Raw genomic sequence first — 24351 nt, forward strand, 5'->3', positions numbered from 1 at the left:
TGAGCACTCTGGGCACATCAGTCTAGCATTCAGCCTCTCCCCATGCCACACAAAATCAGTGCCGTTATCCTGCTTCACGTTTTGCCTTTTACAGCCTCGCAATCAAGAGCGGCGTCAGGCCACAACATATTAACACCAATCTCGGGAAGACGTTTCTGACCTGACATTGACTCACGGGTTGTAATGTAATAATAAAAAAACACTAATACAATTTCTCATCTTTAAAAAAAAATATATATATACAGCCGTGGAAAAAAATAAGAGATTCCGTTTTTCTGAATTTACTATTATAGGTATGTGTTTATGTTGAATGATCATTTTGTTTCATTCTGTTTAGTACTAACAATATTTCTCCCAAATTTCAAACAAAAATATTTTTTCTATTTGCATTTATTTGCAGAAAATGAAACTGGAGAAACAGGTCAAAATAACAGAAAAGATGCTCCGTATTTTTCAGACCTCACATACTGCAAAGAAAACAAGTTTATATTCACTTTTAAGCAATACAACTGCAATATTTGTACATGTATTTAGGAAAAGTTAAAACTTTTTTTTATGTGACAACCTCCCAGTTTTCATGTGTCTTGTCATGCTGTCAGTCTTTCACATTGCTGTTGAATGACTTCATGTTACTCCTGAGGTTTGATTTTGTTGAAATTCAACAGACACTGGACTGGAATGACCACAATACATCTAGAAAATGCTGATTAAATGAAAAATTGGAATGGCCTCTTAATTTTCTCCACGGCTGTATTTTATAAATAAAGACCACTTACAGTAAAATTGCACTTGCTGGGAATATCTCGAGTCGATCAATCAACAAGTACTGTATATCTGTTCCTCTATCACCCCCCCCCCCCCCCCCCCCCCCCCCCCCCCCCTCTCTCTCTCTCTCTCTCTCTCTCTCTCTCTCGCTCTCTCTCATTCTTTCTTCATGTGAGTTTTTTTTATTTTCTGTGCAGTTGAGCCATGGCTCCTTTGAGCTTTGCACTACAGAGCACTATTAATTATTTATCACCATGCATAATTCACAGTACACCCCTGCTCGATGGGGCCTTACAATCTCTCCCTTTTAAAAACCCCTCCAAATCTCCTTTTCTGTCTCTTTTACTTATTCCTTCTTTTGGCTTCTACACCAAATCTTGGCCAATTCACTCAACTTCCATTCACTGTCAGCATGTGTTTTTCTTTCTGTCTTCACCCAGATCACCTCATTCAAGCTCTCTCGCCCTTCTGTCCTTTTTCTCTTGATCATTCCGCCTGTATCTTGCCTTGTAATGTATTCACATCAGCCCCGAATCTATGAAGCCTCTTTCCTTCTTTCTTTGGCTAATCACAGTCTGGTGGTTTTGCGAAGATTTTTTCCCTGCTTTTTCTAATGATTCAGACTAAAAAGAGTGAAATGGCATACTATCAATCATATAAAATATACAATATAAAAGCTGTAAAATATACAAAAGTATTATAATAAATATATTTGAAGTTTATAATGCTTCATGGGAATAAGGTCGCTCTTGAGCTCATTGGTGGGTTTCGTTTCTATGGTAACAGTGACTTTTTAGATTGCTCGATTCTCGCTTTAGGATTATAGGTGCTGTAATGTAGAAATTCTGCCATTATTTTTCTATCGTTAAAGATTTATAAATGATCGTTAAAAATCGTTTTATTGCTTAGAAATATATATACTGTATATACTACTTTATCCCAACGTTTGCATTCCAAAGGCACAGTTTAAGCTGAACTGCAGGGATAGTAAGATAGTAAAAGGATTTGTGGCTGGTCTAGCTGTTTTGTGTTGGTCTACTGTTGATGCTCTTAAAGGGATTGTTCACCCCCAAAATAAAATTCTGTCATTATTTACTCACCTTGTTGTCATTTCAAACATGTTTGGTTTTCTTTCTTCTGCAGAACACAAAATAAAATATTTTGAAGAATGTTGGTAATCGAACAACAGTGGTACCCAATGACTTGCATTGATTTTGTGTCCATACAGTAGATGTGAAGGAGTACCACCGTTGTTTGGTTACCATTATTCTTCAAAATGTCTTTTAATGTTCTGCAGAAGAAAGAAAGTCACAGAGATTTGAAATGACAAGAAGGTGAGTATATGACAGAATTTTCATTTTTGGTAAACTATCCCTTTAAATGGTCATTCTCACCCTCATCCAAGCCCATCTCATCAAGCCCACAGTCGAACTCTGAACAGCCGTGATAGAGTCAAATCTGAGATCCCTGTATGACATCTATTGAAAAGAGTTTAAGAATATATCTAGAGAATACATATTTTCTAAGGCACTCTTCATCAAAAGCAATAGAACACTTTAACATAGCGTCTTTATTGATAGTCAAAGAATCCTTCAGGGTCACAATCTCATTGAAACTCTCTCCGCAGAAGTACGATCAATTGGGCGCGTTTCATGATCAAACGGTGCATTTCATCTGCTCTTGCACTACTCGTGCCTTGATCTTTTGGACTTTGGTGCTCCTTCCTACAGGATAAGTGACGGCTCATTCATGTTGCACATGCAATCTCATTTTCATTTCCTTCTCTGCCCTCAACCCTTGATCTGAAGGTTTCACAATAAAGCGAATTGGCTTCTCAAAAGCCGTTCTATTGACCCATTCCCAGTTTTGCCTTTGGGGGCAGGGTTTTGTCTCGCAAGTGGGTTGTCATGAAGGATCCTCAGCCCCGCCTTCCCTCATCTTCCCTCATCCCCGCTGGTGGTTTTGTTTACAGTGCATGGGCTGTGGGAGGAGTGGTCTTCATGGAGCCTGTGCTCAGTCACGTGCGGCCGTGGCTCTCGGACCCGGAGCAGGATCTGTATGGTACCCCAGCATGGAAGCAAGGGCTGTGGAGGGCCTGAGGTGCAAAGCAAACTCTGCAATATAGCTTTATGCCCTGGTTAGTACTTATACTCCATTTCCTCATCTGTCAGTATACTCTCTCACTCTTCTGTACCTCAATGCTTCTCTCGCACTGGGTCTCTTTCAATGATACGTCACTAAACACTTTTGTTTGTACATAAAATCTGGATCTTTCCAAATGATCCAGCAATTAGCAAAAACCATCTATCATCTTCAGTTATTCATCACTTTCTGTTCTTATACAGAATTGTAAAATACAATCAATATTGTTGTACACAAAATATTGCGATATGCAGAACCCATCCCATATCCAGTTACTGAACACAACTCATTTTTGTTATTTATCAGACTGTTTTATCCAAAGTGATTCACAAATTAAGAACCATTAAACATCTTGTCTTTGGAACCAACAATAAGCAAAAAGAAGAAATACAGTACTAGTCACTTAAGTTTGATCACTTTTTAGTAATAAGAAATAATATTAAAATAATATAATGAATATAATTATGATTTATACTTTTTTACATACAAATACATGTGTATGTTCAGTTAAAGTATGAGACCCAGTGTGTTCTGTCTTCTGCACGATTTCACTATTTTTATCCTTTGTCCATGTTTCCTGTCTTCTCCCTCTATTCACGTGTCCCCTCGTCTCTGACCTTTCCCATTGCTTTCTCTGAGCCGTCTTTATTGCCTCCAGCTTTACCCCAGTCTGCCTCTGAGTCACGTCAGTTCTCACCCCCTTCTTTTCTGTCTGAAAGCATTTGAACTCTCCGCTGTCTGCATTCACTTTCTGCAGCCATGCATTACAATTTTTTAGCTAAAGTAGTACTCCGATATGGATAAGTGGCATGCTGCCTTAGCATATGTTGTTTGAAGGAATGTTGCTTGAATAAAATTAAGAGATCATTCCAAAATTGTTTTCAGTTTTTCTGAATGAACTTTTTATAGGTAGAAAAATCTTTGTTTCATTCTGTGAACTAGAGACAACATTTCCCCCAAATTCCACATGAAATATGTTTTTTATTTACATTTATTTGCAGAAAATTGACATGGGGACAAAAATAACAAAAAGATGAATGTTTGCAGATCTGAATATCTGAAAACAACACAAAACAACAGTCTTTTAGGATTATTAAAAATGTTTTAAATATGATGAAATAAACCAGATCTTTCCCACAACTTTCATATGTCTTTGCATTCTCTCATTCTTTCACTTGTCTGTTGGTTGACTTCCTTGTCATTCCTGAGGTTTGATTCTGTTGACATGCAACACACGCTGGACTGGAATGGCCACAATACATATAGAAATGCTTATTAAAGGCATAACTTTGGTCTCTTATTTTCATTTTCTGCTGCTGTATATACCGTCATTTTGGATAAGTTGGAGTGTCTGCCAGGCAAGCAAAAAAGAGTAAACCATAAGAACTTTATTCAGGCTGTAATGAAATAAAACAGTATTCTTGTCATGGTTAGTATGAAAAAGAGACACCTAAAAAATGGACGGTAAAAAACTAAGCAAATAAAAAAAATGTGTGTTCCAGTTTTGAAAGGAATGAACGTTTTCATTTTTTAGAAAAACTGTTTCTTTCCTAATGGATCACAGAGAAATCCTCCTGCTCCAGCACCTGCTGGCTGTTTGTTGTTTATCCGCGGTGGCGCTCTGGTCTCAGCGAGCAGGATCTATCTCCCAGATTAGTTATTACCTCACTGAGATGAGCAATAAATCATTTGTCCGTTACGTTTCAATTTGGTTTCAGTCTGAACAGTTGTTGCAGCCTTGAGTTGAAAACCTCCATTAGTTTGACAGTTGAAGGGTTAAGGGTGACAGCCAATCACAGTGATTGTGTTTTATTTGAGGGGGCACAAATGAACAGATGGGCTGGTCCTGCCGACCGGATTTTGACGGACAATGATTACAGCCTGTCAGAGAGAGATCTTCCACCTGTCCTCACCTACCGAGTGTCACCCACGCGTGAAACCATCTTATCCTCTTCATATTCAAATCGCGTCCATGGATGTCCATTGACATACAATCTGCTCATATCATTTAACCCGGATTTTATGAGCCAACCAAATATATTGTCTCTCGATCTACAGTAAACGCTGGTTGGCTGTGGGAATCAAAACAGATGTCTTGTACACATAATACACTTAAATAGACCAGAAGTAGTGTGTTTACCTCACTAATGCTGAGGTAAACACACCTCAGCATTACTTCTGGTCTATTTAAGTGTATGATTACAGCGATGGTTTACATCTCCGTAATCAAAGTGTAAACGAATCCTTGTTTCAGTTTCACTCCAAGTGTAGTCAAGAGAGCATTATGGTAAGTTACTTCTATTCATTAATGCTTGCTTATGTGGTTAAAGACGGTGCATGACTTTGAAAAGGGATAGTACTTTTATTTTGCTGTTGCATATGCAATGTGCCCTCGTTAAAATTAATTTCATTTAAGAATATAGTGTTTTTTAATCTTTTTCTTGCAGGATGCTTTGCTGTCACGTCTCAGATGCTCTTCAGACGGCACTCTATTGGGTTGTCGAAGAAATTAATTTAGACTCATTTTTGTGACCGCTTGTTCACAAAGACAAGAGAAAGATATTTTTTAAAAGACAGATTAAGAGGGTAAGAATAAAATAGGAAGAGAGATAGAGGCCTGATGTTTCAAGAGTAAAGAGCTGCTATTTATTGAAAAGAAGAGTGATTAAAAACAGCAGGCTTTGAAAAATAGATGATTTACCCAGGGTTAATAATGCCCCTGGGTGTGAAAGCCCACATTTATTTAATTAGATTTCCTAAAATCTCTTATTTTTTTCCCTTAAAGGGATACAAATCTGTCATCACCCTCTTGTTTGACTTTCTTAATTCTGCAGAACACAAAAGAAGATACTTTGAAGAATGTTGGTAACCGAACACTGGCGTTACCGACATTCTTTGAAATATCTTCTTTTGTGTTCTGCGGAAGAAAGAAAGTAATACAGGTTTGAAATGACAAAAGGGTGAGTAAGTGATGACATCATTTTTATTTTTACAGTGCCTTTTAAGTGCATGAATTGAACATTCATTTGCATTATTTTCTAAATAAAATCACATTCTGTGTTTGGTGATTTTGTTTTGAAGTTTAAGCAAAGCTCTTTTGCCAACACTCAGGACACGTTTGTTTGTTTGTTTGTTTGTGTTTGCGTGTGTGCCTTTTTATTATGTATGAGGGACAGGAAAAAACATGTCCATTTGCTTTGCTTTTGCAGATGTCAGCATTATTACCTTTATTATGAAGTTGCAACTCTGTTTTATGTTCTTATGAGCTCAAAACGAGATCCCATAAATGTTCAGCTGTGTTTGTTTGGTTTCGGATGCAGCTGCCGTCTCTTTCCAACCACCATATGCAGGAATCTTCCCCCTCATTGGCTGCTGATTTTGTGAGCGATGATGAATCTAATGCTCTCATGAAGGCGCAGACAGACGGGACGTATTTCTCTAGTTTATTGAGTTTGTGAGGCTTTAGAATATGATTATTATTTATCATGCTCTTGATTTCAGACAGAGAGTCTCCAAAATTGAAGACCGAGACTGCGGCTGCATCTGACTGTGTTTGGAAACCAACATTAACACCAACAGACCCTCCTGTGTTGTTTGAATTCAGCATGTTACAGTTACTTTTGCCACAAGATACAATTATAAAAATGTCATGCTTTTTTTTCTTTTCTGCATTGCATGTCACGATCAACTCTGTAAAGGTCCAAGATGTATTTCTACAAAATAGATTCAGAGTATATCCAAAGTCTTCTGAAGTTATACAGTAGCCGTGTGTGAGGAACAGACTAAAATAATTTCTCAAGTAGATTTATAGACTTTTATGAAACGTATTGTTCTCTGAGCTTGAAACAGTCATTGTACAGAAAAAGTAGCGTAAAATAATTTTGTATTTCGCAAAAAAATCTTCCTTCAAGTGCGCTTTTAGGGACATTTTCCTAAGTTTGAAAAATGTCTACTTTGACAAAACAAAGGTGACACAGGCGTTATATTTTATCATGTGCTCCGTCTTCCCTATCCATTCGATTGAGAGATCATTTGATTTCAGTTCAAACCATAAATCACATCGAGATACGCTTGAATAAATTATGCATCGATGCCCTCCTCTCCCATTTAAATAAGATAAAAGTAATAGAGGTTAATACGCACAGTTCCTGAGATTGCCACAAAAAGCCAAAAGATGTAACATCTCCCCTACTGTGAAATAGATGCATACTAGAAAGCATTCATTATATAAACATGGAACCATAAGATTAATGACATCATTTGATGGATGATGTTTAAGCATTATTCCAAATGTAGAACATACTGAATATGTGTCCACTGAGGCATGGATGCCATCTAATGGTTCACAAAGGATCATGGAATATTTAAAGACTCTTGTACACTTCAGAAACTCTGTTTAAATGCCACGCTTAAAATAATTCATGAGTGATGGACTTTGTAATGGTGACATGCGCTTATGATGGGTTTCGTAAGCGAGTTGCTGTATGTATTATTTATTCACAAAGAACTTGAAAACATGAATCGATAGTCGCTGACTATTGATCGCTGGTTTCAAATGCAGGTCATTCATTATGTAAAGGATCTCAGATTTGTTTATGTTGTCGTTGACTGTCAGAAAAGACTGATATAGCCACAGGCAGAAACTGAAGTGTTGGGTTTGCATGAATTATACTTGTGTCCACAGTTGATGTCTGATATGAAATTGATTTCTACTGAAAAACGCCAGTCAGTATAGATAAGTATTAGATTTTTTTAATCTAAACTAATTCGTGGCCTAATGGTTAGAGAGTCGGACTCGTGACCAGAAAGTTGCTGGTTCGATTCCCAGGGCCGGCGGGTAACGACTGAGGTGCCCTTGAGCAAGGCACCCCACCCCCACTTGCTCCCCGGGCGCTGCAGTGATGGCTGCCCACTGCTCCGGGTGTACGTGTGTTCACCACTTGCTGTGCGTGTGTTCACTGGATGGGTTAAATGCAGAGGTCACATTTCGGGTATGGGTCACCATATCTGACTAATACACTTTCACTTATAATAATGATCTATGACAAAAAAAATCACAAAATAATGAGATACTAGGTTTCGGAAATGACAGCAATGATTTGTTTTGTTGCCTGATTTTACTTGAAGTATATACAATGCTATGAAAATATTCCAAAATTTACTTCCACTGATGCAGACAAGAACATTCCTAAATAATGCCGGGATAACATGGATCGTGAAGTTTTGCACAACATTCACAAAAGTGAATGCTGTCATTAAAGCAAACGTCTGAACTTCCAAATAATGACACATTATTCACATTAAATGTTCAGCTTTGTTACTCTGTTGACAATATAACTGTTAAAATATACCTGTTTGTTTCTCTGTGTAATGTATATACGTTTCTACCTCCAACTATTTGTTTCCTGTATCACTTCCTCTTTTCTCTCCAACCTTCTCCACTGTACTTTTATTTTTCTCACCTCAACAAGCATCTTTTCTTCTCTCTGTGGGTGTGTTTACAGTAGAGGGGCAGTGGTTGGACTGGGCGACCTGGTCTCAGTGCTCTATTACCTGTGGTTCCGGCACTCAACAGAGACAGCGGCGATGCAGTGTGTCGGTACACGGCTGGGCAGAGTGCAAAGGACCGCATGCGGAAACTCGTGAGTGCACGAACCCATCTTGTGGAGGTAAGACACACACACACAGTGCCGGGCTCACAATGTTAAACTGACAGTTAATGTACTCTGCAGCAATTTGTTTCCTGTCATGGTGTAATTAATAGCCGTTAATGTTCTAAATTGTCTACGGTACAAAACCAAGGAGGTTTGAGCTGCCCCGCTTAACTTGTTTCACTGATACACTGCTGTGTTAGCATATGCCAGTTAGCACCCCTGATAATAATTAATAAGAGCATATTAGCTTCAAGCAGGTGCATTATGGTACCGCAGCTTAAAGGGAGAGTTCACCTAAAAATGTAAATTCTGGCATCATTTACTCACACTCTTGTCATTTCAAACCTATACGACTTTCTTTCTTCGGCAGAACACAGCAGAATATTTTAAAGAATGCTGGTAACCAAACAACGGTGGTACCCATTGACTTGCATTGGGTTTGTGTCCATACAATAGAAGTGAATGGGTACCGCCGTACTAGCCTAAAATGGTTTGCTGGTCTTTGCTGGTTCAAAATGTTCTGCCAGGGTGGTTTAGATTGTTTTCCGGCTTGACCAGCTTGAGTTGAAAATTGCCAAGAACTTCTGTAAAACCAGTCAACAGACTAGACCGAGAGACCCGTCAAGACCAGCAAACCAGTTTACAATAGATAAGATAGAAAATATGTTTATTTTTCAAAAGCAATGAAAACATGACACCTCTAGTTCTTATGTTCCTCTCTTCTTCATTCATGTGCAGGTGGAGGTAACTGGGGAGCTTGGAATCACTGGAGTCTTTGCTCCAAAACCTGCGATTCCGGTTGGCAGCGGCGGTTCCGGATGTGCGAGGCCACAGGAATCCAAGGTTACCCTTGCGATGGCTCCGGAGAAGAAGTGCGTGCCTGCAATGACAAGAAGTGCCCAGGTGCGTCTCTGTGCTTATTCGTTAATGCTCAAATCACAGCCATTTATGTTACGTTTTACGTTTAAGTTCTTTTCACCTCCTCAGTCTGTTAAAAAGGAACTTAAACCATCTTAAACTGGTCTCAAAGTGTTGCCAGTGTTTACTTTTGGCCAAACAGCTAAGCCAGCTGAATACTAGCTAGCTCGCGTAGGATGGTTTAGGTTTTTTTTTAGCAGGGATTCAATCTTTAATAAATATATGATTGACAGCTGTCTCTTTCAGCTCATTTGAACACATCCCTTACTTCTTTGTAACATTCTCAGTTTTTCCTCAGACTCCCTCATCTCCCCAATCATTCAGCCTTCCTGTAGTCATCTCTCTCTCTCTCTCTCTCTCTCTCCACTTTCTTCTTTGTCTTACCCTTTCTTTCCTTACACTTTGCTCCTTTGTATCCATTTTTCCTTTTTCTCTTTCTTAACCGGTCACTCTTGACTGAAGGGAATTGTTCAAAGTGCTGCTGTGTGTGATTTGTCAGCATGTCAGGCAGAGCAGCAAACAGCAGATTTTAATAAGCACACCGTTGACTGCAGCTTTGGGAGGCTGTAGATTAAATAAATGTCAGACATTGCTGTAGAGCTTATATAGGTTTTGATGGTGCTAGAAACTTCGAAGACAAAAAAACAGTCCGATTGCTTTTTTGTCCGGGTGTATTGTGTTTTGATAAAAAGGGGAAGGTTCTCTTACAGTCTTGCTCTCAACTTTTTGCTCAGAAAGGATTCTGTTTTTAACCTCTGGGTTGTTCTCTGTTCTGCAAGGAGTTTTTGAAAGAGACTTTACAGAGTTTGCTTTCGGTGACTTTAAAAGTCTTTGCATCGTCATTTTAAAGAGCCCACATAACCGCCTCATGAATAAATGCATTTTCTTTTCTGCGTTGATGTTTTCTGCTTGAATGAAAAGTTGCGAGCAGGAAATTTTAAAGGACTCATCCATGTTTTTTAAAATTGCCAACAGGTTTTAGTTTATGTGACAGATATTAGATATTATTTACTAGGGCAGTGTCACAGTGCAACATAGAGACTGACACTGTGACCACACACACACACATAGTACACCCATATACGTACTTGCCTTCATGCACCGTCCGATAGCCGGCTTGAAAAGGTATACACGGACTTGTGTTGTGTTAAGTGTATGGTGAACATATGTTTGATGTGAATGTTTATTGTTTTGCTTCATGTTGCTTTTGTACCTGTGGGAGGTGTTTGCTGTAGTTGTCTACCATGTCAGTACAAACCAGTTGAAACCACGTTACATAGCATTTACTCATAGCACATTGAAATAACCACAGACACATGTTTCTTTCATCTACCACCATTTATTTGAAATACAACAACATAGAAGATTACATACACTCACCAGTTTCCTTTTGCAGAACCAAACCTGTTCAATACACAACCTGGGCTTTTTATGTAAGGGATAATGTACAGGCAGCCAGTTGTTATTGCAGAAATAAGCCCTGACAGTGTGATCAGGACCCGACGTGAAGCCGAGGTTATTGTATCACACTGAAGGGGCTTATTTTGCGATAACAGCTGGCTGCTTGTACATTATTACATGGCTACTTGCCACATGAAAAAAAACTGGACATAAAATGTGAATTTGAAATATTTTTTACACCGTGTTTTGAGGGAATTTTTGCACTTTGATGAAGAGAACACAATAAACCTCTCTCTTCCTGACATGAGCTGTTTTTGTGTGACTTTAACATCCATCTATCGGTTCATCCAGATAACAAGCGGGGAGAATGATTGTCTCTTTCAAAGAACCATTTAAGTGGACAAAACCTGTGTAGTGCAAGATGACGAAACAAACAGAAGGACTGTTAGGTTATTTTAATAAGGTTAATTTGATCAGCTTTAGGAGTACACTAACATACTGTCAGGGGTTTTCAAACTGGGGTCCTGGGACCCCCAGGGGGCTTCTAGAATGTTCTAATGTTCAAAAGTTGTAAAATTCTACTGAGGATTATTATAGTTCCCCTTCAGTCGGCCTCTCGACATTGTGTTGAGAGACAGACTGGGGTTTGATCTTGAGAACCTATCATCTCTGAGAGGAATCTTAAAACGCCAATGGCTTGGCGAATGGCACACGCACACCAATCCCCGTCCCGGGTATAAAAGGGAGATGGCGGCGGCCATTCAATCCTTTGTTCTTCGGAACCTGCGCGGCTTATGTCAAGCATTATCTCTTTGAGACTCTTCACGATTTCTACTGCTGGCGAGGTGACCACTCTGTCAGTCACTGAACCAGCCTCCCACGGCACGGTGAAGCAGATCGTCCCTCTGGTTCCGCTGTCACGGTTCTTGGGCGCTTGGCAAGAGTGCACCCGCCTGTCATGCTGGCTAGAGAGGACAGTCTGTCTCGGTTATGCGATCCAGTTCGCCAGGCGCCCGCCCAAGTTTCGGGGCATTCTCCACACTTCGGTTCGAGGGAGAACGCTTCCGTGCTTCGGGCCGAGGTTGCCGCCCTTCTGGCGAAAGAAGGTCCTGTGCAAGGTCAGGGAAGAGGGACATGAAATACTGCTAGTTGCGCCTTACTGGCCCAACCAGACTTGGTTCTCAGACCTAATGGCTCTGATGACAGTTCCCCCTGGCCGATTCCCCTGACGAAGGACCTTCTATCGCAGGGGAAGGGCACGGTGTGGCACCCCAACCCAGGCCTCTGGAATCTCCATGTCTGGCCCCTGGACGGGACGAGGAGACCTTGAGTGGCTTGCCACTGGTGGTCAGAGAGACTGTCCTGCAGGCTAGAGCCCCCGCCACTAGGCGTTTATAGGCTTATAAGGCTTATCCTCTTCTAGTCCTGGTGTTCTTCCTGTGGGGAGAACCCACGGAATTGCCCGATCGGGTCACCGTTGGCCTTCCTACTCGAGAGTAACCTCTCCCCATCCTCCTTGAAAGTGTATGTAGCCGCTATTGCCGCTCATCACGATCTCGTGGAGGGTAAGTCTCTCGGCCAACATAACGTGGTGACCAGGTTCCTTAGGGGCGCGAGAAGGGTGAATCCACCTCGACAGCGCTCCGTACCCTCTTGGGACCTTAATGTGGTCCTTCAGGGCTTTGAGCCCCTCAGAGATGCCAGTCTCCCTCATCTAATGATGAAGACGACACTCTTGATTGCGCTCGCTTCTATCAAGAGGGTGGGGGAGCTCGAAGCATTCTCCGTGTCCCATGGGTGCCTAGAATTCGGGCCCGGTAGTTCTCACGTTATCCTGAGATGCCGGCCAGGTTATGTGCCCAAGGTTCCCACCACTCCCTTTCGGGACCAGGTGGTGAACCTGCAAGCGCTCCCCTCTGGGGAGGAAGATCCAACCTCCAACGTGTTGTGTCCAGTATGCGCACTGCGCCTCTACTTGGACCGCACGCAGAGCCTTAGAAGCTCTGAGCAGCTCTTTGTCTGTTTTGGGGACAGCACCAGGGGTGGGCTGTCTCCAAACAGAGACTGGCACACTGGATCGTGGATGACATTACCTTGGCATACCGGTCCCAAGATTGCCTGTGCCCGCTCGCAGTGAGAGCCCACTCCACTCGGGGTATGGCCTCTCTGGCAGACATATGTAGTGCTGTTGGTTGGGCTACGCCCAGTTCATTCACGAGGTTTTACAACCTCTGCATGGAACCAGTGTCAGCCCGTGTCTTGCACGCTGCCGGCGTGTAAGGTCGGCAACTGGGTTGGGTGTACGCCTGCGAACGCGCCTTCTCCCCTCTCCAGGCGAGTCTAGCACGCTATTTCAGCCTCCCTACTTCCCCCCTTAGGGTGAAGTACAGGCATTCCATCCATCACTAAGCATTGGCAATTATGGTAACGGACTGGGCGGAGCGGTCTGTTGTAACCAAGTTCAGTATTGGTAGAGTCACCCCTGCTCAGGTGGACCCCTATACTCGGACTGTTGCCCCATACGTAGTGACTGCCCTGCAAGGTTGTCCCATATGAGGAATTCCTCACTCTTGGTTCCCGTGTCGGTGAACCTGTGACCTCCCCTCCGGTGGTTACTCCACCTGGGTTCTGCCCCCCCATTCAGGCTGGGGCAATTTTTTCGCATGTTGTTCTCCCCACTGGTGAGACCATGTTGTTGTCGCCACATGTAACCTCCCCTTGTGGTAGGATGTGGCCTCCGTAACACACTCTTCAACGAGGAGAGCAGTGTTTCCCCAGTGTTCCTTAAGGCGACAGGCGGCGTCTCGCTAATAGAGATAAATGCCACCGTCCATGATGGCCGTCAGTACGAGCCTCTCAGGGTATGCTACTAAGTACTGATCCCACTGGAAGATTACGTCTCGCAGTAGTACTCACTTGTGACTTGCTAGTCCAGTCAGTGTCGCTCCGCTGGAGGTCGTGATACGGTTCAGCGCCATGGCGTGTAAAGATAGGTCCCCAGTCGGTCTCTCAACACGTCTCGGTTACGACTGTAACCTCCGTTCTCTGATGGAGTAAACGAGACGTTGTGTCTTCATGCCACAACGCTTCACCGACCCGCTGCAGCGACCAGGAGATGCCTCTCAGGTTCCTCAGCCCAAAAGATGAGTTAATGGCTGCCGCCATCTCCCTTTTATACCCGTATGCACGGGGCGGGGACTGGCGTGTGTATGCCATTCGCCAAGCCCATTGGCGTTTTAAAATTCCTCTCGGAGTTGTCAAGATCAAACCCCAGTCTGTCTCTCAACATAACGTCTCGTTCCCTCCATCAGGGAACAGAGGTTACAGTCGTAACCGAGATGTTTAATTTCTTTCAAACAATATGTTGTCTTTATATCACACTTACTTTTTGTCTAACAGTTTAAATGCTTCATTATACAAAAAAGGATATGTATTTTAGAAAGGATATGTAAATTCAGAAATTTGTATTAATGACCACAAACGTTTCATTTTGTGTGCAGCGCCTCATGAAATCTGTAAAGATGAATACCAAGAATCCACGACATGGAAGAGAGCCTCAGCTGGAGAGACTATATATAACAAATGTCCATCAAATGCCACTGGTGAGTTATTCTTTTATACCCGTGTATAGCTTGCGATGCGGTGTCAATTGCATATATATACAGTAGAGAAGCCTGTGTAGAATTTATCTCCCTCAAAACATTTCTTTGTTTTTATAAACTGAAATACAAGTACATTTTGTAATTGTTAGATGCTGGCACTAGAACATAAAAGCGAAAATTGATAAAACGACACAGTGGAGATATTTGGAAACCTGCCTACAACTCATTATTTTTATTATTTGGTGGTGCTAGTGGCACATGTCTAACATAACTAAACAAAGCCAGAATATGTCTACTAATAATAAAAATAAAGGGTGGCATAGTGGTCACAGATCTGGGTTGATAACCAGGTAAGCTGTGATCCATTCTTTCACCATTGCATAAAGTAAAGCACAAATAATTCCAGGTGGACCGTCCCTCAAAAACAGAGTCTGTATGTCGCTTTGGATAAAATCTTCATCTAAATTACAAATTAGTAGTAAATTAAGAGCGCTCAGGAGAAGTTAATGATCTTAGCTTGATTAGCTTGAGAGTTACATCTTTGCCTACATCCCATAAAAGCAAAGCGTAATATTGTTTAGACTACAGCCAAACATGCCATATATAATACAATCTAATCCATTTGTTTTGTGCTCTCACTGTGACAACAACTTTATTAGCAGATTTTATGATCGGTTAAACCACATTATAAAACTCCATCAGAGACGGCATCACTCATTTTCCAAGACCAACATCACACAACAGGCCCACGATCCCACTCAAAATAAGTTGGTTTACACACAATTAATCAGCATTCGGTTTTTAAGCCCATCGGGATGAATTAGTGGTGTATGAGAGGGAACTTAATGAGGATGTTTACAGCCCGATGTGCCTCTGCTGAGAGTTAATATATGTGTGCAATGATATCAAAAGAACCAATCAAGATACCATTGCTGTTGAAGACAAAAGATGAAATGTCACACGTTGCCTCGGAGTATACAGTATATTGGCCCATACGCCTCTTGTTTTTTGGACATTAAATGTCATATTGTCACAACCTTCTGCTATGTTCCATTAACGTCCTACTTTCGATGTCACGCATACAGCATTGCACTGGAATTTCTACATTTTCCCTGCCCAGTATGAGAGCATTCGGTGATATATATGTCCTCGGAGTATACTATGCAATAATTCTCAGCAACTAGTGAAGAAAGACACCCCAGGCGCTGTGTGATTTTTACCTAATAAAAACAGAAAGACCTAATAAATGATGTCTTTGAAGTGGGAGTGCAGAGCAGTGTTGAATGAGGTCAACGCCGAGCTTTAATCTATTTCAACTCCATGTTCCCGCCCAGGCGCTCGCAAACAAACTAACCCCAAAAGATAAACAAATTTCTTCAGAGTCTCTACGGTTTCAGCTTCATTTTTTTTGTTTGCCTGCATTCTCCACGAGTGTTTTCGGGGATGATGTTATCCCAGCATGAATGCCGGGGTAAAGCCACGGTCAACTCTTAACGTCTGTGACCTAATGATGCAAGTGACAGTAACTGTAAGCAAAATTGAGAGTGTATAGTGGTGTAAAATTGCATACTCAAAACAGACATTATCCCCAGACGCATCATCATCATGCCACATCCCGCAGAAGTCTTTATAAAAGCGTCTGAGCATCGGCGAGTCGATGTCTGTCAAACCTTGATGTGATGTTATTGCCTGTGCGCAACGGTGATAATGATCTCTTTTCTTCTGCTCTCTCTTTGAAGGATCTGCTAGTCGTCGATGTTTGCTGGACGTTAATGGAGTTGCTTACTGGGGTCCTCCGAGCTTCGCCCGATGTGTCTCACTTGAATATAGATATTTACATTTATCTGTAAGTGACTTCCTATTCATGCTCCAAAATGTACTCTATCACAAACCTGCCAGACGGTGTGATGCTGACTGAAAGGGATAGTTTACCCCAAAATTTAAATTCTGTCAGTATTTATTCACCCTCGTGTCGTTTAAAACTTGTGAAACACAAAGGAAGGTATTTTGAGAAACGTCTCAGTGGTTTTGTGTCCATGCAAGTCAATGGGGTCCAGTGTTCTCTGGTTAACAACATTCTTTAAAATACTGTACCTTCTTTTGTGTTCTGTGGAAGAAAGAAAGTTGTACAGGTTTTGAATGACATGAGGGTGGGAAAATGATGAAATCATTTTTTGGGTGATCTATTCGTTTAACACATGTTGATGTGTGGTGCACATGGTAAAATATGGTTCCCTTTCTGTCGGTCTGTCGACGTTGTGTCGAGCCGACAGATGGGGTTCGCTCTTGAGAACCTATCAACTTCTGACTAGTTTAGAAAAGGCCAATGAAATTGGCGAATGAAATTTGCATGCCGGACTCTGCCCCCGGATATCCGGGTATAAAAGGGAGACGGCGTGCTGCATTCATTCACCTTTTGTTCTTCGGAGCCTTCACTCTGATTGACTTCGAGACTTCATCTCTACGCCGAATTACTGCTGGAATCTTATGACGTGATGCAGCGGACGGTCCCTTCCTGCAGCGACTTCCCCTGGGCATCTCGGCAGTGCCAGAAGAGTACGAGTTTTTTTCTCTAAAAGAGAAAATTTCTCCAGCATGGCATGTCCCACTGTTCTCATGGGTGCAACACACACATCGAGGAGGGGGATGGACGCGATGTCTGCTTCCAGTATGCTGGGGCAGACATTGTGGATACGTCCTGCCCGCACTGCGGGCGGTTGACGATTCAGACGTTGCGTCACGGGTGGCTGTGTTTCCACGGGACTCAGCCACCACCTCGTCTGCTCCCCGTTCCGTGACGGCAGGACTACGGCCCTGCCATCCGCTACGGCAAGCAGCGAGGGTGATATGAGGATCACTGTGAGTGTTAATCCGCCAGCCACTGGCGGCGGCCACCTGGGGGGCTCGACCTAGACTCCCGTCCAAAGCATGTAGGGTCTCGGCATCTTTCGTGTCGAGAGCTTGCATTGCTGCGGGCCAAGCGGCCTCCTCTCCACGCTATGGCTCCTGCCAGGCCAAGGTGTTGTGAGAGCTCCACGAGGGTAAGACCGACCCAGCGCTTATGCAGGAACTCCGCGCCGCCACCGACCTCCCTCTATGGGCGACCAAGGTGACCGCGAGTGTTCGCGATGTCACACTTGCGGTCCATGAGAAACTCCTCTAGCCGAACCTTGCATAGATGAGTAACGCCAAGAAGGTCCGCTTTCTTGACGCACCCATCTTGCAGGGGGGGGGGGCTGGTTGGTGATTCTGTCGACCCGCAGTTCTCGACAGTAAAGAAGCAGACAGAGGATATCAAGCATATCCTCCCGCGCCGCGACTCGGCCGCCTCTGCCGTCAAGTCTCGTGCACCGTCTGCTTCCCAGCAGCCCTGGTCCTCTTCGACACCCTCTGGCTCTGGTTCCCCCCACTCAGACGGCCTCCCGGAAGAGACATAGAGGAGGAGACCATCACCCCGTCAGCAGTCGCGGCAAAAGCAGCGGCCCTCATGAGAAGACACCGGGGAGATCGAGAATACCATCGGGCCCGACACCAGCCATTCCACGCTGGGTGGTCGATCCGGGACGGTTCCTGCCCTGTCCCCAACGGCCCACTCTCTTAAGAGTTCTCTCTCCCTGGGTGTGTATCACAGCCACTCTCACCCTCTACACGACGGTGTTCGGCAACTCGATGTTGCGTCACGGCGAGACCCAATGTCGAGGATAATCAGTAGCCCTCAGCACTCTCAGTCGACAGTGCGTTGTGCTACATCATCGCCAGGCAGGTAAGTCAGCAGAGCCGATCTCCTCCCCGGGGGCTTCTCCACGGCAAGGAATCCACACTGCCAGCCATCGAACCACCCCCTGGGAGTCGAACCACCCCACTTTCGGGCGGGCGTATCAGTACAGAGTCCTCCCTTTTGGTCTGTCCCTTTCCCCACGAGTCTTCACGAAGATTGTGGAAGCCGCCCTCACTCCCCTCGGGGAGAGAGGTGTGCGGGTACTAACTATCTCGACGACTGGCTCATCTGGGCACACTCGCGAGATCTGTTGTGTACACACAGGGACCTAGTGCTCCGGCACCTAGATCGGTTGGGACCACAGGTCAACCGAGAAAAGAGCAAGCTCTCCCCTGTGCAGACCATCTTCTTTCTCAGTAGGGAACTCAACTCTGTCCCCATGACAGCGTGACTGACTCAGAGCACGCTCAGTCAGTGTTGAACTGCCTGAAACACTTCAGGCAGTCAGCGGTCCCCCTGAAACTTTCAGAGGCTCCAGGGCACATGGCATCCTTGGTGGGGTTGGTCCCCCTCGGGTCGATGCACATGCGACCGCTCCAACACTAGCTACAGAGATGGGTTCCCTGGAGAGCGTGGCACACCGGCAGCAGGCATATGGTCATCACACCTTTCTGCGGACGCACCCTGACCCCTGGTCTTCAATGACCTTCTTGCGGACAGGGTCCCTCTAGGGCAGGGGCAAGGAACGTCGTGGTGATGACGGTTGCCTTCCTGCAGGGTTGGGGTGCTGTGTGCAACGGGCGCGCAGTGTCGGGGCGGTGGACGGCCCCCCGCCTGCATTGGCATATCAACTGCCTAGAGTTGTTGGCTGTGCTACTTGCACTGAAGAGGTGGCAACCTCTCGTGCAGGGCAAGCACGTGCTGGTCTGGTCAGGACAGCACAGCTGCCGTGGCGTTATTAATCGTCAGGGTGGCATTCGCTCACGGCAGCTAACACGACTCGCCCGACGCCTCCTCCTCTGGAGTCAGCAGGTGATCAGCTCCCTGCAAGCCACACACATCCCAGGCGACCTGAACCAGACAGCCGACGTGCTCTCTCGTCAGTTGACGCCTCACGGAGAGTGGCGACTCCATCCCCGCGCAGTCCAGCTCATATGGGAGCAGTTCGGCCAGGCGCAGGTGGATCTGTTGCCTCCCTGGACTCCTCCCATTTCTGCTTTGGTACTCCCTGAGCGAGGGCCCCCTCGGCACGGATACCCTAGCGCACAGCTGGCCGCAGGGTAAGCGGAAGTACGCCTTCCCCTCAGTGAGCCTCATTGCACAGGTCTTGTGCAAGGCCAGGGAAGAGGAGCATCAAGTGGTACTAGTTACGCCCTATTGGCCTAACCGAACTTGGTTCTTGGAGCTAAGGCTCTTGACAATAACTCCCCCCTGGCCGCTCCCCCTGGCGAAGGACCTGCTTTCCCAGGGGAAGGGACACGTTACAGCATCCCAGGCAGACCCCTGGAACCTCCATGTCTGGACGGGCCGAGAAGATCCTGAGTGGCCCACCCCCTGCGGTGGTTGGGACATCACTCAGGCTAGGGCATCGGCCACTAGCCGGCCATACGCCCATAAGTGGCGCCTCTTCTCTTCCTGGTGCTCTTCTCGGAGAGAAGACCCGCGGAGTTGCTCAATCGGGAATGGGTTTCCCTTCCTCAATAGAGACTGGAGAGTAACCTCTCCCCCCTCCACACTGGGAGTGTATGTAGCCGCTACGGCCGCTCATCACGACCCAGTTGCTGGGAAGCCTCTGGGACAGCATCACCTGGTCATTAGGTTCCTAAGGAGCACGAGAAGGCTACCGCCTCGTCCGCGCTCCGTACCCTCTTACGACCTAGGCGGCGGGCCTCAAGAGGCCCCCCCTTCGAGCCCCTCGGAGCTGCCGCTCTTTCTCACCACACGATAAAGACGGCTCTCCTGATGGCGCTCACCTCCAAAAGGGTAGGGGACCTACAATCACCCTCCGTGTCCACAGATTGCCTAGAACTCGGGCCCGGTGATTCTCACGTGTTCCTGAGACCCCGGCCCGGCTACGTGCCCAAAGTTCCCACCACTCCCCCTAGAGACCAGGTGGTGAACCTGCAGGCACTCCCCACCAGGGAGGAAGACCCAACCCCATCCGTGTTGTGTCCAGTACACGCACTGCGCCTCTACTTGGACCGCACGCAGAGCTTCAGAAGCTCTGAACAGCTCTTTGTCTGTTTTGGAGATCAGCAGAAGGGGAGTGCTGTCTCCAAACAGAGGCTGGTGCACTGGATCAGCCAGTGGATGCCGTCGCTACGAGGGCACTGGCTCAGGGCACGTCTCTGGCAGGCACCTGCAGAACTGGGGGTTGGGCTACGCCCAACACCTTCGCGAGGTTCTAATACCTACGCGTGGAACCGGTGTCAGCTTGTGTCCTGATGTAGGACCGGCAGCCGGTAGGGCGTACGCCTGCGAAAGCCCTTCCCCCTTCCTCTAGGGGGATCAATGGCTATATTACGCCTCCCTTCTTTCCCCACTGGGTAAAGAACAGGCATTCCATCCATCACTAAACACCTTCCTGTGGGCAGGCTGGGCAGAGCATCCCTGCCCCCTTAGGCCGGGGAACAGTTGAGTTATCTACCACATAGCTCTAACCGGACCTAGTGCTCCAGACGTGGTAACCCCTCCCCATGGGCGGTACCGTCTGATGTATCCTCATGAATGGTTCCCACCTTGGCAACCCATGACCTCCCTAGTTCTCCCCTGATGGTGAGACCATGTGGTGTCTCCACTAATTCCTCCCTATGGGGAGGTAGTGGTCTCTGTAGCGTTTTTCCTCCAGGGGGGGAAAATGCTTACCCAGTGGCCCTTACGGTGCCGGGCGGCTTCTCGCTGTTAGAGAATCAAGGCCTCCGCCCGTGACGGCCGGTGGCAGGGGCTTCCCACCTTTTCTTCAAAAGCTCTGGGACCCCCTACCTCTCCACTGGACGGTTACAATTTCGCGCTAGGGCTCACGTCTGACTCGCCCAGGCCAGCCAGCGTCGCTCCGCTAGAGATTGTGACGCGGCACAGCGCTGTGGCGTTTTCCATAGGAACCCCATCTGTCGGCTCGACACAACGTCGAGAGACCGACAGAAAGGGAACGTCTTGGTTACGGATGTAACCTCAGTTCCCTGATGGAGGGAACGAGACGTTGTGTCCTTCTTGCCACAACGCTGGCCGCCCGCTGCTGCGGTCGAGGGATGCTCAGGCTCCTCAGACCAAAAGGTGAATGAATGCAGCACGCTATGTCCCTTTTATACCCGGATATCCAGGGGCGGAGTGCGGAATGCAAATTTCATTCGCCAATTTCATTGGCCTTTTCTAAACTAGTCAGAAGTTGTTAGGTTTTCAAGAGCGAACCCCATCTGTCAGCTCAACACAACGTCTCGTTCCCTACATCAGGGAACTGAGGTTACATCCGTAACCAAGACGTGTTACTGCACATGTGAATTATGACGCATTTGACTTTTAATAGTAACCCGATGAAAGATGTTTGATTGTTTTGAATTGTTTTGCATCTCATTTATACTATTTCATGACTCAATGCCAAAATAGCACTTCCTGTTTGAGTTTTTATTTATTTTATTATTATTTTGAATCACACATATGTAATTATATCTTGAAGATATTTGTTTAACATTCCGTTATAAATGTTCTGTTGTTTTTTTGTTCAAATGTTTATGTAGTGTTAAAAACTGAAACAGGGAATACTTCTGGACCAGTGTTGTTTACATAATCCGAAGTGGTTTATACTAGCAGTGTAACAAAACCGACAGAGTATTTTGGTATTTACAGTATTTATCAACATCGTCAGCTGAATCCAAGTACTATTTGCAAAACTGACCGCCACAGAATAATTCAGTAGCGCTATTTACAAAAAGTGGAACATAGTTCTGAATAAGTCTGATAATGACTAATAAATGTCCTTTTACTGATGTAGCTGTCTGCATGTGAACTTTATAATTGCTCAGCCGTCATCTTTGACCTTAAGTTTATCATTCCGAGTGAGTTTTAATTCTGCGAGTTGACTAAGGCGTTTTGGGACGGGGTTGATTGTGCCGTTAACCTGTCCACTAACCCCTCATTATAATCAAGACAATGCTTAATTTGCTTTGATTGCCATTGTCTGCTACCTCCCGCATCTGCAGTACTGTCATTAGACGTCTGTTGACATTTAACCCTAAACAAGGACTTCATTCACTAAGAGAGAAGTTGCTTCAACTTTATATGCTCATAGTTTGGTTAACTGTAGATGGGGAGTAGATTAAGGCGGCTCGATACTTTCAAACTGCGTTCGCTTCGCTTCAGCCTCGGATCAATGTTGTTTCAGCTTCAAAGCATGATGTGTATTTGTGCTCTAGGTTTTCTGGCCTACCTTTAAAATTGGGTCTACCTTCGAGCGTGTTTATTTATTCTCTTTTCAAGTTTGTTTATGTCTCTGAGTTTGATTTCAGTCAACTAAAACAAACCTATTTTTCTGTTATGTTATAACCTGAGTTAGCCTTCTGTTTTAATTTGTTATCTGGAGTTTATCTGCCTGTGTTTATTTAACACACGCAGGATTTATCTGTGTGCTTACGGCTTATTTTAATCAGGGTTTATGTTTGTCAATGTATATAACCAGGGTCTCTGTTGCCTTGTAGTTGCGAGAACATCTTGCGAAGGGTCAGAGGACCCTGGCAGGGGAGGGCATGTCTCAGATCGTGAGGAGTCTCCTGGAGTTAATGTCCCGTAAGAATTATTATAGCGGCGACCTCTTATTCTCCGTGGAGATTCTCCGAAATGTGACGGACACCTTCAAGCGAGCAACCTACATCCCAGCTCCTGACGACGTGCAGGTGTGTATCTGTGTAATGGAACTAATGGCTGTAAAATGTTTAGTGGTTGGTTTGCTTGTTTTACACCTTTTTCTATATCTTAAATGCAGACTTAATGTAAATTCAAAAGGTCATACATAACTGCATATCACTGCTGTCCCTCTGAAACCTTATATCTCCATATTTTGTGATTTAATTTTTTGCCATAAATCATTATTATTAGTAACCCTTAATGTTTGTCACTGGGTTTTGCAAATATTTTACCCAATAAAATGTATTAAAAAGTGCTTATCAACTTTGACAACACAGTATTTAATCGTTTAAAAAGTGTAATGTTTTTTCCATTTCCTGAAAAACGGCGAATTTGGACATCCGAGGTTTTGAAATCTTTATCTTTTATTTATTTCGAAGGATAGCATGTCACACTGGTTTACAATGAAATACAAATATTTTTCCTACAAATGTTCATTTTACAAAATTTTACTACTTACCACAGAATAACAGAAAACATAAACGTTATAGGAATTATAATAAGTGTCTTTTTTTCCAGAAATTCTTCCAGATTGTCAGCTTAATGTTGGACATTGAAAACCTTGAGAAGTGGGAAGACGCTCATCAGGTAACACGCTCGTCCTCGCTTCTATACCCACATCCCCCAAAATCTGCATATCCAGCCAACAAATACAACTTTGAGTCTTTTTGTTTGGTTGAGTGTTGATTTCCCCTTAGACAGCGCTGAGTCATCAAAGCCCGGTCTGATCTCGCACATTAACACGAGATGTAATCAGACTGGCTTTGGGTGTAATGGAAGAGGACTGTGAAGTGTGTTGGGAAAGGGATGTGGTATTAAAGCTGCCTCTTTGCATTAGACCGCTCCGTTAAAGCCTGTTTAACTTTAGATACTGTGGAGGTCCATCCACTGTGCCTTCAGTGTCAACACAGGACACTTTTGCACTGTAATAAACTTTCCTCAACTCAACCATCCTTGAAGCTTTAATTTTCAGTTGAAGACCAGCTCATGCCCTTAGGGCCGAACAAACTGGAGATGTTTAAATTCAGAGTCACTCAAGATCACATACTTTTTGTAGTAATTGTGAACAACAGGCAAATTAAAAGATGGTGACAGAGATTGGAGAAATTGGAATCTTAAATTAAACATCATACATTATATCTAGCAGGTCTAGAGGCTTGTTTTGGTTTTTTATTTTTTATGTACTTAAAGGGAGAGTTTACCCCAAAATAAAAATTCTGTCATCATTTGCTCACCCTCAAGTTGTCAATGGTGG

At 44.5% G+C, this 24351-nt stretch overlaps 1 protein-coding gene across 14 annotated transcripts in view; it reads left to right on the forward strand.

Moving 5' to 3' along the window:
• Positions 1-24351, forward strand: part of adgrb2 (adhesion G protein-coupled receptor B2) — a 253724-nt gene that overhangs the window by 117339 nt on the left and 112034 nt on the right. For 11 of the 14 annotated variants that reach the window (XM_057354076.1, XM_057354078.1, XM_057354082.1 and 8 more), the window contains exons 5-11: positions 2738-2902; positions 8412-8576; positions 9300-9464; positions 14381-14482; positions 16222-16328; positions 22892-23086; positions 23616-23684. In XM_057354076.1, the coding sequence (XP_057210059.1) occupies positions 2738-2902; positions 8412-8576; positions 9300-9464; positions 14381-14482; positions 16222-16328; positions 22892-23086; positions 23616-23684 (968 nt within the window). The remainder of the gene's footprint in view (positions 1-2737; positions 2903-8411; positions 8577-9299; positions 9465-14380; positions 14483-16221; positions 16329-22891; positions 23087-23615; positions 23685-24351) is intronic. The other 3 variants (XM_057354085.1, XM_057354083.1, XM_057354084.1) reach the window with 2 other exon arrangements.

The sequence above is a fragment of the Triplophysa rosa genome, linkage group LG16 (genome assembly GCF_024868665.1).
Source record: "Triplophysa rosa linkage group LG16, Trosa_1v2, whole genome shotgun sequence".
NCBI lineage: Eukaryota > Metazoa > Chordata > Actinopteri > Cypriniformes > Nemacheilidae > Triplophysa > Triplophysa rosa.